The 13866-nt window shown below is 35.7% G+C and overlaps 2 protein-coding genes across 2 annotated transcripts; both read right to left on the bottom strand.

Annotated features, from left to right (window-relative positions):
• Window positions 1-228: 228 nt before the first annotated feature.
• On the bottom strand, window positions 229-3633 carry LOC109210160 (pentatricopeptide repeat-containing protein At3g62890-like). The gene is made up of 2 exons (XM_019373537.1): window positions 716-3633; window positions 229-604 (listed from the first exon to the last, which is right to left on the bottom strand). The coding sequence occupies exon 1, from the start codon at window positions 3506-3508 to the stop codon at window positions 1121-1123; it is 2388 nt and encodes a 795-aa protein (XP_019229082.1). The 5' UTR covers window positions 3509-3633; the 3' UTR covers window positions 229-604; window positions 716-1120.
• A 7485-nt stretch (window positions 3634-11118) lies between these two features.
• Window positions 11119-11796, bottom strand: LOC109210151. The gene has a single exon (XM_019373523.1). It carries the CDS (start codon window positions 11794-11796, stop codon window positions 11119-11121), a length of 678 nt encoding a protein of 225 aa, XP_019229068.1.
• Window positions 11797-13866: the final 2070 nt, after the last annotated feature.

Below are 13866 nucleotides of genomic sequence, written 5' to 3'. Positions count from 1 at the left end.
GCTAGCATTGATTATCCAAATTGATAAAGACATGTATATTGTAATTTTGTATATGTTTAAAACCAATACAACAGTAACATCCAAAATCTTATTAACCTGTTCAGCTTCAATAGATCTTCAAGAACGAGGTAGATGCTGATTAAATACATAAAGAAGCTCCTTCTAGAGCCTGTAATGGCCAAGCTCCCAATGCAATCTGGGTAGCGGCCTTTGGTACCTACATCTGAATCGGTGCCAAATCTGAATCTTTTTTTTATAAAGTTGCTTCATTGAAAGGCATCAAGCTAATGCAATGATTACAAGAATAAATATGCTAGCTCCATTACAAGATGTTATGATGGGATCTTGGAGCTAGCCAATAACAAGAAGATATACCTCAAACAGGCTAGTCAAGAGTGAGGGAGCTCAAAAAATCTAAAAAGACAGTGGAACTATTTACATAGGACTGTTTGGCCCAGCAAAAAAGACTAAGTAGACATCTGGCCTTCAGCAAGTGAATTGGAGTTGAGACTCCATCAAAACATCTGAGGTTTCTTTCAGTCCATAGGCACCAAAAAATGCAAGCTGGTATCATCCTCCAGGTGTCCCTGAATCGGTGCCAAATCTGAATTCGAGTGCATAATTAGATACTTCAGACTTAATTCAACTACTGCAATGCAATCTTACTATATCAGGGTGCAGTTGTGACTACAACATAGCAACAATGTACAAATACCTGGTAGACCGAGTGACCAAAAATTTCAATTTTGACTACGAGCTCCTTTTATGCTATAGATCAAAATCCAGTCAGCAAAGATGTTCAAGGAGCACAATCTGAAATATGTGAAGGAGATCTTGATAAGAGATGACGAGAACTCGAGCAGAGTGAAAACTTAAGAAGCTTTAAATCCAAAAGTAGCATCAGAGCACTTGCCTTACTGTCCATATCCATGGAAGTCAGTTTGCCCAGAATGTTGATTGAAGTGCAATGCATGTATTCCCATTTGGGAGGCGATGGCCTAATCAGCCTACGCACAGTTCATACATGAACGGCAGCCAGTTAATGTTGCAAGGAACATTCAGGCATTCAAGTTGAACAACCTTCATAATAGTTCCTTATGGCCCAACAACCGAGAATTAGTTACCAAAATTCCATACAGGAACAAGACCCATCCTTAAAATGGTGAAAGCGATGGCGATCCCTAACCACAATCTCACGATTAAAAGCTTTTGATATTAGCTTTGCTGCTGTATGACAATCACTACATATTCGTAAGTTCTTTATAATTCTTATTGGAGTTGGAGGAGTGATAGAAATGAGCCCATAAGCAATTGCAAGCTTTTCACTATGTCTAAACAGGGTACTTTCTTTTTCTTCCTCATCAATATCAAGTAAAACCTCATCTGTGCCTGGAGCATAGCCCATTATCTTTAACCGCTTTTCCATTTCAGCCAACATTGTTTCGATTTCATTTATCTGCAGATGAGACTTGTCTCCAGCCAAGAATTCATGAATTGCACCATTTGCTTCAATCATACTGCAGCCAGGAACTTTAACGACTCCCTGCCGCATCATTGCTCCTCTAATATCCAGAACACTATCCCAATTACCTTTTGAGGCAAATATGTTGGACAATAACACATGAAATCCATCATGATCTGGCTGAAGTTCAATGAGCTTCCTTCCAACCCTCTCCCCCATCTCACTATTACCGTGTTTTCTGCAAGCTCCAAGAAGAGCACCCCAAGTGGCAACATCAGGAGCCATAGGCATACTGTCAATAAGCGTCTCAGCTTCTTTCAGCAACCCTGCACGTCCAAGTAGATCAACCATGCATCCGTAGTGCTTGATATTAGGTTCAACACTGTAATATCTGGTCATACTATCAAAGTAGGAACGACCCTCCTCTACCAGGCCCATATGTCGACAGGCACCAAGAACTGCCACAAAAGTAACCTCATTAGGGGTTACACCACATTCCTTCATTTCCTGAAACACTGCTAGTGACTTCTCCACCTGCCCATTCATGGCCAATCCAAGAATTAAAGCATTCCATGAAGAAACCCCTTTTTCTTCCATTCCATTGAAGACTTCCAATGCATTCTCCACACAACCACATTTCAAGTACATGTCAACAAGAGTTGTACCAAGAATGATATTCACTTTGAGCCCATTCTTTCTTATGTAAGCATGGATCCATTTTCCTTGATCAAGGGCAGACAAGTGGGTGCAAGCCGAAAGAACACTAACCAAAGTAGTTTCGTCAGGCTTATTGTCCGCATGCAGCATCTCCTGAAACAGTGCTAGAGTTTCCGAGAAATAATCATGTTGCGCATAACCAGATATCATCGTCGTCCATGACACAACATCCTTCTCAGGCATGCAATCGAATAATTCTCTAGCCTTCTCCAGAGAGCCACATTTCAAGTAGCCAGAGATCATTGAGTTCCAAGATATCTGGTCCAAATGACTACTCGTATCAAACAATCTTTGTGCAGCCGTTACATCTCCACAAGTGGAGTACATATGAATTAAAGCATTTTGAAGGTTGACATAAGATTCAAAACCAACTCTGATAACCAATCCATGTACTGATTCTCCTGTCTGAACAACCAACAAGTGTGCACACGCAGATAGCACACTTATCACAACCACCTCATCTATGGAAGTGCCATTAGCACACATTTGCATAAATAAATCCAAAGCTTGTTTGTACATCCCATGTTGCTCATAACAAGAAATCAAAGCAGTCCAAGAAACCACATCTTTTTCCTTCATTTCATCCAATAATTGACAAGCCTCTGTCATCCTACCAGATCTACCCAAGAGTACAATCATAGAATTGGATGCAATAACATTCTTCATAGGCATCTTATCAAAAATTACTTTTGCCTCTTCAACATTTCCAACCTGTACATAACCTGCCAGTATCGAATTCCACGAAATCGAGTCCAGCACAGGACTTTCATCAAACAGCTTTCTTGCATCAACCATGTTTTCACAAACAGCATACATGTTAATCAAAGTGTTCTTAACATAAACATCCGATGTGAATCCCGTTTTAATAACATGATTATGAAACTCTTTTCCCTCTATTTCCGACAATCTAACTGTGCTGGCTTGAACCAGAAGCGGAAACGTATAATTATCAATACATACATTATTCTTCAACATTGATTTATACAAAAGGATTGTATTTTGAGGCTGGTTTTGCTGTAAATAAGCTCTCATCATGGTATTACGAATAAACCCATTTGGATTTTCGATGTAATCAAAGATTTTATGAGAGTAATTAACGTGAATGAAAAGGGAGTCAGTAGAAAATTTGAGAATCCTGCTTGCAGCATATGTATCTTTGATGAACCCAGTGGAGATCATCTGAGAAAGAATTTGCCCAAAATGCTTGGAATTTTGGCATTTTAGCATAAGAACCTCCAAGATTGAGAGATTTATGGTTGTTTTTGAGGTGGGTTTTTGAACAAGATTTGACTTGAAGGGTGAAAAAGCACATACCTTTGTCAAATTCATATACTTATGTCCTTGTTTCAAAATGTGAATAAAGTAATGAAGGAGCTAAGAGATGTCGCCGGAGCACTGGCTTCCGATAATCGGAGAATTCTGTTTGGGTTTTTCTGGTTTGTTTTCGCGCCTTTCTTTTTTGGTTGTTATATGGAGAAAAGGGGATATAGGTGTATTTAAATTGCATTCACGTGCATCATTTTTTTGTGGTGATATTCAACCCCTCAATTTCTCATATGTTTGAAACAAATTAAAAACGGAAAAGGGTTTGATCTATCCCTCTATTATGATAAATTGTTCAAAATTGTGCTCCGTTATACTATTGGGCCATAAAAGTCCCTGCCGTCATACTATCCTAACAAATCTACTCTTAGTTAGACGGAAGTGCCACGTGGCATCCATCCGTGCCCTTTTAACATCTGTGCACATATGAGACGACCCGCTCCATGAAACCCACCAAACCCATAACCCGCGACCCGCCATTTATAAACCAAATAATACCCATTTCTAATAATCGCGTTGGGGAAGTAATCGTTTTAGGTAATCTAACTTCCTATGGTGATTTTAATTTCCATTTTTTAAGCCGAAAACTTTCAGATTTCAAATTCAAAATCAGAAATCTGGGTTTATTGGTTACCTATTGTTAGAATCGTTTGGAAAAATCATTTGTTGTGCTTAAGTTTTGATTCGATTACTAATTTGGGAAAATATAGTTGAAGGGAAACTAAAATCACTATTGGACTATTTGGAAAAGCTTGAAGAACACCCAACTGGGTCTGTTGTGAATTTGTGATTGCTTAAAAAAGTTTTTGCGGATGAACTTTGGTTTCCGATGGCTCCTTCTACACTTCTTATCATTTTTCTTAAATTTTAATTAAATGCTTTTGATTGGCATCTGATTTCTAATCTTCCTTTATTTTATAATATATGTAAAAATAGTTACGGACGAACCATTTTCTTCCGCACAATTCAATAATTTCTTGGGAATATGGTGATGAAAAGTAAGGAGAAGAAGAGGATGGGAACGATGATATATCAATTGGATACTGGATTTAAAATTTTGGAAGAGTTGAGATGTCTATGTTTCTTGTTGAAAGTATTTTTTAGAACATTGTTGGAAAGCTGGTACGTGAAGCAAGAGCTAAAAACTCCATTGATGAAAGCTCTGAATCTTAGCTCGAAAATTGAGTTTTCGAAAATGTGAACTATTTCTAATTGATGTTATTGTGTTTTGTTAGGGATCTCTTGGGGAGCTTAAATCTCAAATCATAACAAATTTGGTGAAGATTCAAAGAAGTTGGGTTGGAAATCTTGAGCAAATATCAATAAAGATGAAGAACAATGCTGGTTTTCCATATTTTTAAGTTATGTCTCTCTTTTTGCCTTTAGGTAACGGGTCTTAACTTGGGCGGGTCAGTATTGGATGGTTTTTTTTTTAAATTGGGGGTGGGTCGTTTGATGAGGAGATGCCACGTGGCACTTCCGTCTAACTAAGGGCAGATTTGTTAGGATAGTATGACGGCAGGGACTTTTATAGCCCAATAGTATAACGGGGGACAATTTTGAACAATTTATCATAGTAGAGGGATAGATCAGACCCTTTTCCGAATTAAAAAACGTCAAGGTTTTTGCTTTTTTTTCCCTCCTCCTTTTCATCATCTGAAGTTAGATCATTTATCTTTATTTAAAGTAATAAATATAGAATTCAAATAAATTACTAATAAATTATATTTTCAAGATATTAGAGTAATATTAATTTAAATGGTATTATATTTCCTGATGAAAAGCTAGGGAATAGGTAAAAATAGCATGGGCTAGTCAATTTTTGGACTGGTCATTCAAAAATAGTCAGCGTTCGTAAAGTCATGGAAAATAGTCACTATTTTGCTGAAACACGAAAAATTTCAGCATAATATATTGGAGATCGGTGCACCTGCGTATGAACTTCCAGCATATTATGCTGGAATTCCAACACGCGAAAAGTTCCAGTATACTTATGCCGAAACTCCAGTATAACTTACTGAAAAAATACTCCAGTATAATATACTAGAGTATTTTTTCGAATTTTGAACAGTATTTTCGTCCTGATTTATCTTTACATGAAAAGTGGCTAAATTTCTATTATTTTTTAAACTGTGGCTATTATTGTAAATCTGGCTATTTTTGAATTTCTCCCAGCGAATAGGGCTATTAAATTCGGTCCAAGCCCAAATGACTCATCCAACCAGTCCAAGATTGGGTTGGTTATTGACTCGCCTATTTATTGAACTCAGCTCATCTTGACCCAACATATCTCAACCAGTCCAAGTTGTGATAATTTTTAACCCAAATTGATTCATGAATAACTTTGCCAAAATATCTTAGAAATAATTTTTTTTATGTTTGATATGTTATATATGACTATAACAAAGAAAAAAAGTCTTATTTAGTAATTAAAAATTCATAAGAAAATAACATATTATTAATTAAAGTTTGGTAAGAGTTGGACGGGTTGGGCTATGACCCAAATTTTAGCTCATCTTAACCCAGTTCATCTCAGTTAAAGCAACTTTTGGGGGGGAAGTGCACGATTGGCCACTAATAACACATGTATTTACTTTTAAGCCACCGTTTAAAATGTCTTTAGTCTTTAGCCACTGCTTTAATAAACTTTAACTGCCCGGACGAAAATACCCTTCTGCTCATGTCCTTAACTTTTGTACTTAACTTCAGGACTTCAGGACTACATGTCCTTAACTTTTGAACTTGGAACTCTAAGTTCGGGACTTCAGGACTACATGTCCTTAACTTTTGAACTTGTAACTCTAAGTTCATGACTTCAGGACTGCATGTCCTTAACTTTTGAACTTGGAACTCTAAGTTCAGGACTTCAAGGATACATGTCCTTAACTTTTGAACTTGCAACTCTAAGTTCAGGACTTCAAGGCTACATGTCCTTAACTTTTGAACTTGGAACTCAAACTTCAGGACCAAGCGTCCTTAACTTTTGAACTTGTAAATCAAAGTTAAGGACCTATTGTCCTTAACTTTTGAACTTGTAACTGTAAGTTAAGGACTGCTTGTCCTTAACTTTTGAACGTGTAACTGTAAGTTAAGGACTGCATGTCCTTAACTTTTGAACTTGTGTCCTTAACTATTGAACTTAACTTTAGGACTTCAGGACTACATTTCCTTAACTTTTGAACTTGAAACTCTAAGTTCAAGACCATGTCCTTAACTTTTGAATTTAACTTTAGGACTTCAGGACTACACGTCCTTAACACAATTATCTTTGAAAAGAGTTGATTGTAACGATGCTAAAGCAAGGCGAGATGACGACTATTTCGAATTACAGGTACCTTATTTTCTTTCTTTTCTTCTGGTTTTGCATTTGTTCGGATTTTGATGATGCCAAAACTCTCTGTAGATTAAGATATGCAATGGGAAGACATTACAAGTAGTTGCGGCAGCAAAAGGTTTCTACACATTGGGGAAGCACTCATGCGAAGCCATTGCTTTGTTGATCTTCTGCAACAGATCAGCCAAGCTTTTGCTAATGCAAGAAAACAAAATTGAAACTAGGATATCACCCGGAAAGAAAACGAAAAACGAGTGGGTATCGAACTTGAGAGAGAAGCGAGGGTTTGGGAAGAATAGCAATGGAAGAAAGGGTAAAAATGTCTTTTCATATTAATTTTAATAGAGTAGTGGCTATTTTTGCTCAACATTAGAATTGCTAGATAAAAAATAAATACAACCTTAAAAAGTGACTACCCCACGCTATTTCTACAACTTTTGGCCGGATCCCATTTATCGACTCAGCTCATTTTCCCCCGCCCAAAATTGGCCTAACCTACCTATTTGACACCCCCTACTACCGAATATGGCTGGCCTTGGTGATGGTGGGGATGATTTTAGAAGGTAGTGGTTGCTGGGAACGTGGTGGTAAAGAGGAGGTTGGTGATCCTGATAGCGTAGTTGTAGTCTGTGGTGGTTGTTTTAACTTTTAAGGTAGTGGATGAATGCATCGTGTTGGCTGATAGTGGTGGCTAGTGGTATAGGTGGTGCTTGTACGACAGTAGTTTGCTAAAGGCGGTTGGTGGTGAACTGGTGATGAATAAGGTGAATTGTGAAGGCTAGAGGTGGAGCCTGTTGGTGCTGCTGACTAGTAATGGCAAAAAGTAAACTCTAAGGCACCAATTTCAAAATGAAATCGAAACTCTTTCAAACAGTAAGACTTCATCATTGACACTCATAAAATTTATTAAAATTACGTGGTTAGTAAGACATAATTAATGGATTACTATTTTATTATTATAAATAATACTCCATTCGTTTCAAGTTAGATGAGGTATTTTTCTTTTTAGCCTGTTCCAAAATAAATGATATATTTATAAATTTAAAAATAATTCAAATTTTAAACTCTTCATTTTATCCTTAATGAGACGCTTTTAAAATCACGCAAATGTCATGGCCCATAAAGCTTTTACCCATTAAGCTTTTAAGACCACAAGTTTCAAAAGTCTTCTTCTTTTTTCTTAAACTCCGTGCCGAGTCAAACTACCGCATCTAAATTGAAATGGAGGGAGTAAATACATAACTATTTGAGTAAGAAAGTTATATAGGGGTAATTTTACAAAGAGTATACCATTAAATGATAGTGGTTGATGTTATAGGTAAAAAATTGTCATAAATAAGTATAATAAAATTAAAAATTGGCAGGATAGTTCGGGACCCCATGAACTTGGCAACTTTTGTTTACTTTCCCCTTAAACTTCACTTGGTCTATAATATCCCTTTAAACTTGGCATTTTGATAGCCTCAACCCCCTAAACATTGACATGGGAGTGGGACATACGCGCTGCCACATGATTTTTTTTGTCCATGTACTATTTTTTTACAACAAAATATAGTATATTTTTATCTTTAGTCCACTAATTATTTAAATTATATTCTTCGTGCCAGATCTGTAAAGAAAAATTGAAACAATATTATTTTGACTATAACTTTTTATTTGTATAAAGATAATAATATTTTAATCGAGTTATTTTTATATATTTGGTAAAAAAAAATACACAGTTAGAACATATGCTCATTCTAAAGAAAAACAAACGATGTCGGAACTTCATATTTCGGCTAAAAACAATAAAATTCCAACCAAATATTTTACCAATTTGACCCGATAAAGAATAATGCATAGCTTAAATAAATAGTCATAGCACGAAAAAATAAGTAATACCTTTTTGTAGAAAGTACACCATTTGAGTTGCATTACTTTGGTTAAACCTTCTATTTATTTGGCAAAAGAAATAGAGTTTCAACTAACTATTTTAGATTTGGACTGAGAAAAAAAGATACAGAACGAAAATAAATATTCGTTGTATCTAAAAAATACAGTTAAAATAAAATATACAATGTATATTAAGAAGAAATAACGACAAATACAATCGGAACAAATAAGCCATTATAATTGATTATGTGACAATTAATATTTGAAAAATATCCTACTTAGAAGCTGATTTTTCTTCCCTCCCACGCACCTAAAAAAGAGTGCATTCTTGCTCTTTGCCACACCAGCATCAAGGGTATCGCTATTATGTTTTTAGGTTTAGAGGGGGAATTAAAGACCACGTAATGTTTAAGGGGAGACTAAACAAAAGTTTGCAAGTTTAGAGGGGTCCCGAATATTTCTACCATAAAAATTTGACCATCTATAGGGAGAAATATGGGTTCACATGAACCCATACTACTCCTTTGGCCATGTATAAAATATTGAGAAATTTTCATAAAACACTATTTTTTAGTGGTAATTAGCTATCTATAGATACCATTTGCTATATTACGGATTGTAGATACGTTTTCTTTATAAGATGTATTAGATGTATTTAAGCTACTGTATTCATGAATACAGTAGCAAAAATAGGCGTGAACCAGGGAAGTCCAACTAATCAGTTGTTGTATTCGACTATATTCATGGCGTGAAATATGGGATTACAGCTTGACAGATTATTGTATTCGACTGTATTCACAGTGTGAAACCGGGGATTACATTGTTTTTAAACGGAAAGTGAATCAATTAACATAATAGACTCCTAATATAACTCAACAAACTCAATTACAACACACAAATTTTGTATTTCCAGTTATAAAAAGATTCTCAACCGAAAAAAAACCCCAAAAACATAGCAATCTTCAGAGAAATTATATAATACATCTGAATACATAAATTATATTAATTAAAAAAAACATATGAATACATTCATGGCGTATAGCGAGACAGTGAATACAATGAAATACATAGAATACAACGGGATATATTGAAATACAATAAAAAAAAAAGACAGTGAATACAATAAAATGCATGGAATACAACGAGATACATTGAATTACAATGAAAAAAAAGACAATGAATACAATAAAATACATGAAAATACAGCGTGATACATTGAAATATATTAACAGAAAATCAAGTTGCTCAGCCCCAAACTCCGTCGTCTTTGTTCAAGAACAAACCTTAATTTCTGGCGAATCCGTCGCCGAGCAAAAACCATGAATCTCACTGTTCCCAACATGTATGTATGTGCTATAGGAGGTAAAAATTCCATATATATATCATTGACATGACAAACCTCCTCTGTGTTGTTGCTATATACCAGTATTTTTTTTATGCAGTCCCGTTACCACAAATTACAACGTAGATTCAATCCCTGGGATTAACGTTAAGCAAACACCCCTTCTATGTGTAACAGAAGCCACCAACGTAGGAAAGAAAGTTGCAACTTCACAAGCCAATCAAGACGCTTGAAAACACAGAGAAATACGAGAAGAGAAAGAGGCAAAAGCACCGTTTACGACTAAGACGTGGGTGAGAGGAATTTTGAGATTGAACATCGTGTTTTCAGGGAATGGGGAAGAGAATGACATGTATCAAAGTAGAGAGAGAAAGAAAATAGTGTAACTGAATAGCATATTTAGTGGCTTAAGGGTAGGAGGTAACCAAAATTAGATATTTTGCTATAAACATTAAGAGGTATCTATAGATAGAATATAATTTCTATAATGGTATTTATTTAAAATAAATAAGGTGTTAACCTTTGCTATAGGAGGTAAAAATTCCTAAAATATTTTACTTATGTATATGTGCGCGCGCGCACACACTTAAGCATAAAGGGACCTATGATGTAATAATTATTGTGTGCACATTTACAAATAAAGTCGAAGTTTTAGATTATGCGTCTATCTCGTTATTTTTCTCTTATTATTCTTTTTATAATTGAACCCGAAGGTTCAAATCTCATGTTGTTTTATTATTTTCTCCTCTTTTTTTAAGGATTAGATCCACCCGCGGGGAATGGACATTTCTTGTATTTCCTCATGCGTTTCATTTAAGTACTTTTGGTCTTTTATCCTTTTTTTCTTTGTTTTTTTTTTCTTTTTCAAAATACCCAATTCTAGCACATTAAAATCTCTATTTTTTTTTTTTGGTAAATAAAATTTTCTATTGATCACCATGAAATTCTTTACATAGCCACAGCTGATTTTCAAAATCAACTGTCTAACTGTTTAGTCTCTCTGCCCTATACATATTTCTATATCTCCTCATATCTCTATTATTTATACCTTAAAAATATATTGTTGTATCATTTGTCTATTACTCTAGTTGCTCTAACTTTACATACATAAGCAATTCTCCTAGCTAACTCCTCAGCTGCTTTGTTTTGCTTTTGGAAAATCCTGTAATTTCTTTCATTCCAGATTGCATGAATAACTTCAGTATACACCATCTTGAAAATTCCAGCCTTAGTCGATCTCCCCTTTGCATTCTCCTTAGCCCACTTCCAGTGCTGGTTCCATTCTGTTTGCCAAGATGGTTGCTTCTGCATCCACTTTAACAGTTTCCCCCATACCCTCTTAGTGTATTCACATTCCACAAAGATGTGGTTCCTGGTTTCTTCATGTACTTTGCACATAACACATTCTTTATCAACCTGTATTCCCCATTTATGCAGCCTATCACTGGTCATCATCCTATCTTGGAAGTATAGCCCCATTGTGAATTTTGCTTTTGCCCTTGCTTCATTCCTGAACATAAACATCTTCCATTCAACTCGTGGTTGTTGGCCCAGCATAATCAAGTATAATTGTCTTATTGTGCTACATTTCCCTTCCATTGGCCTCTGTATTGCTTCAACCTCATCTCTTGCCTCTATCATTTTCCTGACTAACCATGAAGCTTGCTGTGGTATCTTCGTAGTAGTCAGCTGTTGTTCCTTTATATAGTATTCATGGATCCATTTGATCCACATTTTATCACCCATATGTGCTAGATCCCAGTAGTTTTTAGTTCCATATCCTCAAATTGATCAAATTTAGACCACCATCACTCTTAGGGAGACACAGCTTCTCCCATGCCACCAGAGATCTCCTTAATCACATTGACACCAGACCATATATAACTCCTACAGTATGCTTCAATAGCTTTAAGCACCTTACTAGAAACTTAAGAACAGTTGTAGACCAGTAAGCCTGAAATCCAAACAACACAGACTGTACTAGTGAATTCTCCAGCATAGATAATTTTTTACGCTGTCCATGAACGTTATCCTTTTAACNAAGCAAGTTTCACAGAATTCAGGCTTCCAGTCATAGGCAATTTCTTGGTCAAATTGTCTTCCACCTGGCTCCCATACAGTAACACTGGTAGGCATAGCTCTTGTGACATTAACCTCAATTAACATCCTAGCATAGGAAATTCTCTTTTGCTTTGATGTGCATTCATCTGCGTACAGTGGTTTGCCAATTGTACTGGCAATTCTGCTTAGTGACTGCACTCCCCAACAACTCATAGGCAAATTAGGTAAAATCACCCACAAAGGAATTTCAGTCAGAAATTCCTTATTGAAATCAAAGTTAACAGTCCAAGGTTTCAGAATTAGAGGTTTGTTATTCATTGTATATGGCCCAGAGTATAATATCTCATTCATATCACTCATATTGCTAAATCTAACCATATAGTATCCTTCATCATGATAGAAAACTTCTGGTTCAACAACTTGATTCCAGTTTTGTTTCACATATCTATGCATGTAGTTGTAACCAGGAGTTTCACCAATTACATACACAACTAAATCACTTCTCCACTTCATTACTTCCTTTTCTACATCCTCTTTTTCTAATTGAACCACTGTTTTCCCATCTACAATGACAGGTGGTACATAATTCAGTTTCAATCCATTCTCCGAGCTCCTATTTCCTGCAAACAGAGAGGTCCACAGAGTTTTCTCACCTTTCTCCTCCATTACTGCTTCTCGATCCATTGCTGCTTTGCTTGAGCTTGCCAGATCTGGATCTTTCTCACTCAGTTGTTCAATTTGACTTGGATCTACACTCAATTCCTTCCCCTTAGCTTTGCTTTGTACTAATTCCTCAATTGCATGTTGATCGCCATCCAATGGAATAGTAGTCACTAGGTCCTTCACAGTCTGTATTTCAACTTCAGCTAGATTTCCACCTCCAGCTACAGGTAGTCGTTTTGGTCTTCCTCTTCCCCTGACCATTTCCTCGGTGGTCGCCCGTTAGACTAACGTGCGCCGGTGAGCTCGTGGTTAGAAAGAGAAACTAGAGAGAAGTTAGAACATTTTTTGTTTCTTGTTTTAGAACTTAATCTCTATTCTTTTTGCGTCATTGTTAAATAATTAAATTGAATGCCCATATTTAATGGGTTTAATTGATCCTGATATTCTCGATACGAAATATAGATACATATGTAAAAAAATCACCAAATTTGCAAATACTACTACTACTACTACTACTACTACTACTACTACTACTAATAATAATAATAATAATAATAATAATAATAATAATAATAATTTTGATCTTACAATTTCAAATATATAATAAGTTCATGGTGAGAACCTAAATGTTGAACTCGTCAAAAGTAAATTTTGAATCCACCTTTTCGTAATAGTACACCCATCTTCTTCAAACCCCGAATACACCTCCACCTATAATAGTTGTTATAAACATATGTTGTATTCATAAGTGTCAATGGGCTCTGGCCATAGACTATTATAAGCAAGTCTAAACCTAAAATTTGCTATAAATAGGGTTTAGGAGTTCTAGAAGCTCTTTGAAACCCCTTAACCTAGGGATTGAAGCCTCTATATGCTTGTACTCTATTCTCCACTTGATATATTTTTGGGTTTGCTTCCGAGGAAAAGAGAAAGATTTTGAACAAGAGAAGAAGAAGCATATGGCAAACTAACTTTCATTTCTTGGGATTGACTGCATATCAATTGACATAAAGTTATTAATTTACTATTTAATTAAAGTTGCTATATTCACTCTTTTTATTGGTATACATCTCACCTACTTTTTTTGACTCA

This window comes from Nicotiana attenuata, unplaced genomic scaffold, assembly GCF_001879085.1.
Source record: "Nicotiana attenuata strain UT unplaced genomic scaffold, NIATTr2, whole genome shotgun sequence".
In the NCBI taxonomy this organism is placed as follows: Eukaryota; Viridiplantae; Streptophyta; class Magnoliopsida; order Solanales; family Solanaceae; genus Nicotiana; species Nicotiana attenuata.
The sequence above is the reverse complement of the archived record's forward strand: the minus strand, read 5'-3'. Positions and strand labels throughout refer to the sequence as shown.

Bases quoted from the DNA above. Each gene is read 5' to 3' on its own strand.
- LOC109210160 (XM_019373537.1), bottom strand. From the start codon at position 3,508: ATGAATTTGACAAAGGTATGTGCTTTTTCACCCTTCAAGTCAAATCTT.
- LOC109210151 (XM_019373523.1), bottom strand. From the start codon at position 11,796: ATGGGTGATAAAATGTGGATCAAATGGATCCATGAATACTATATAAAG.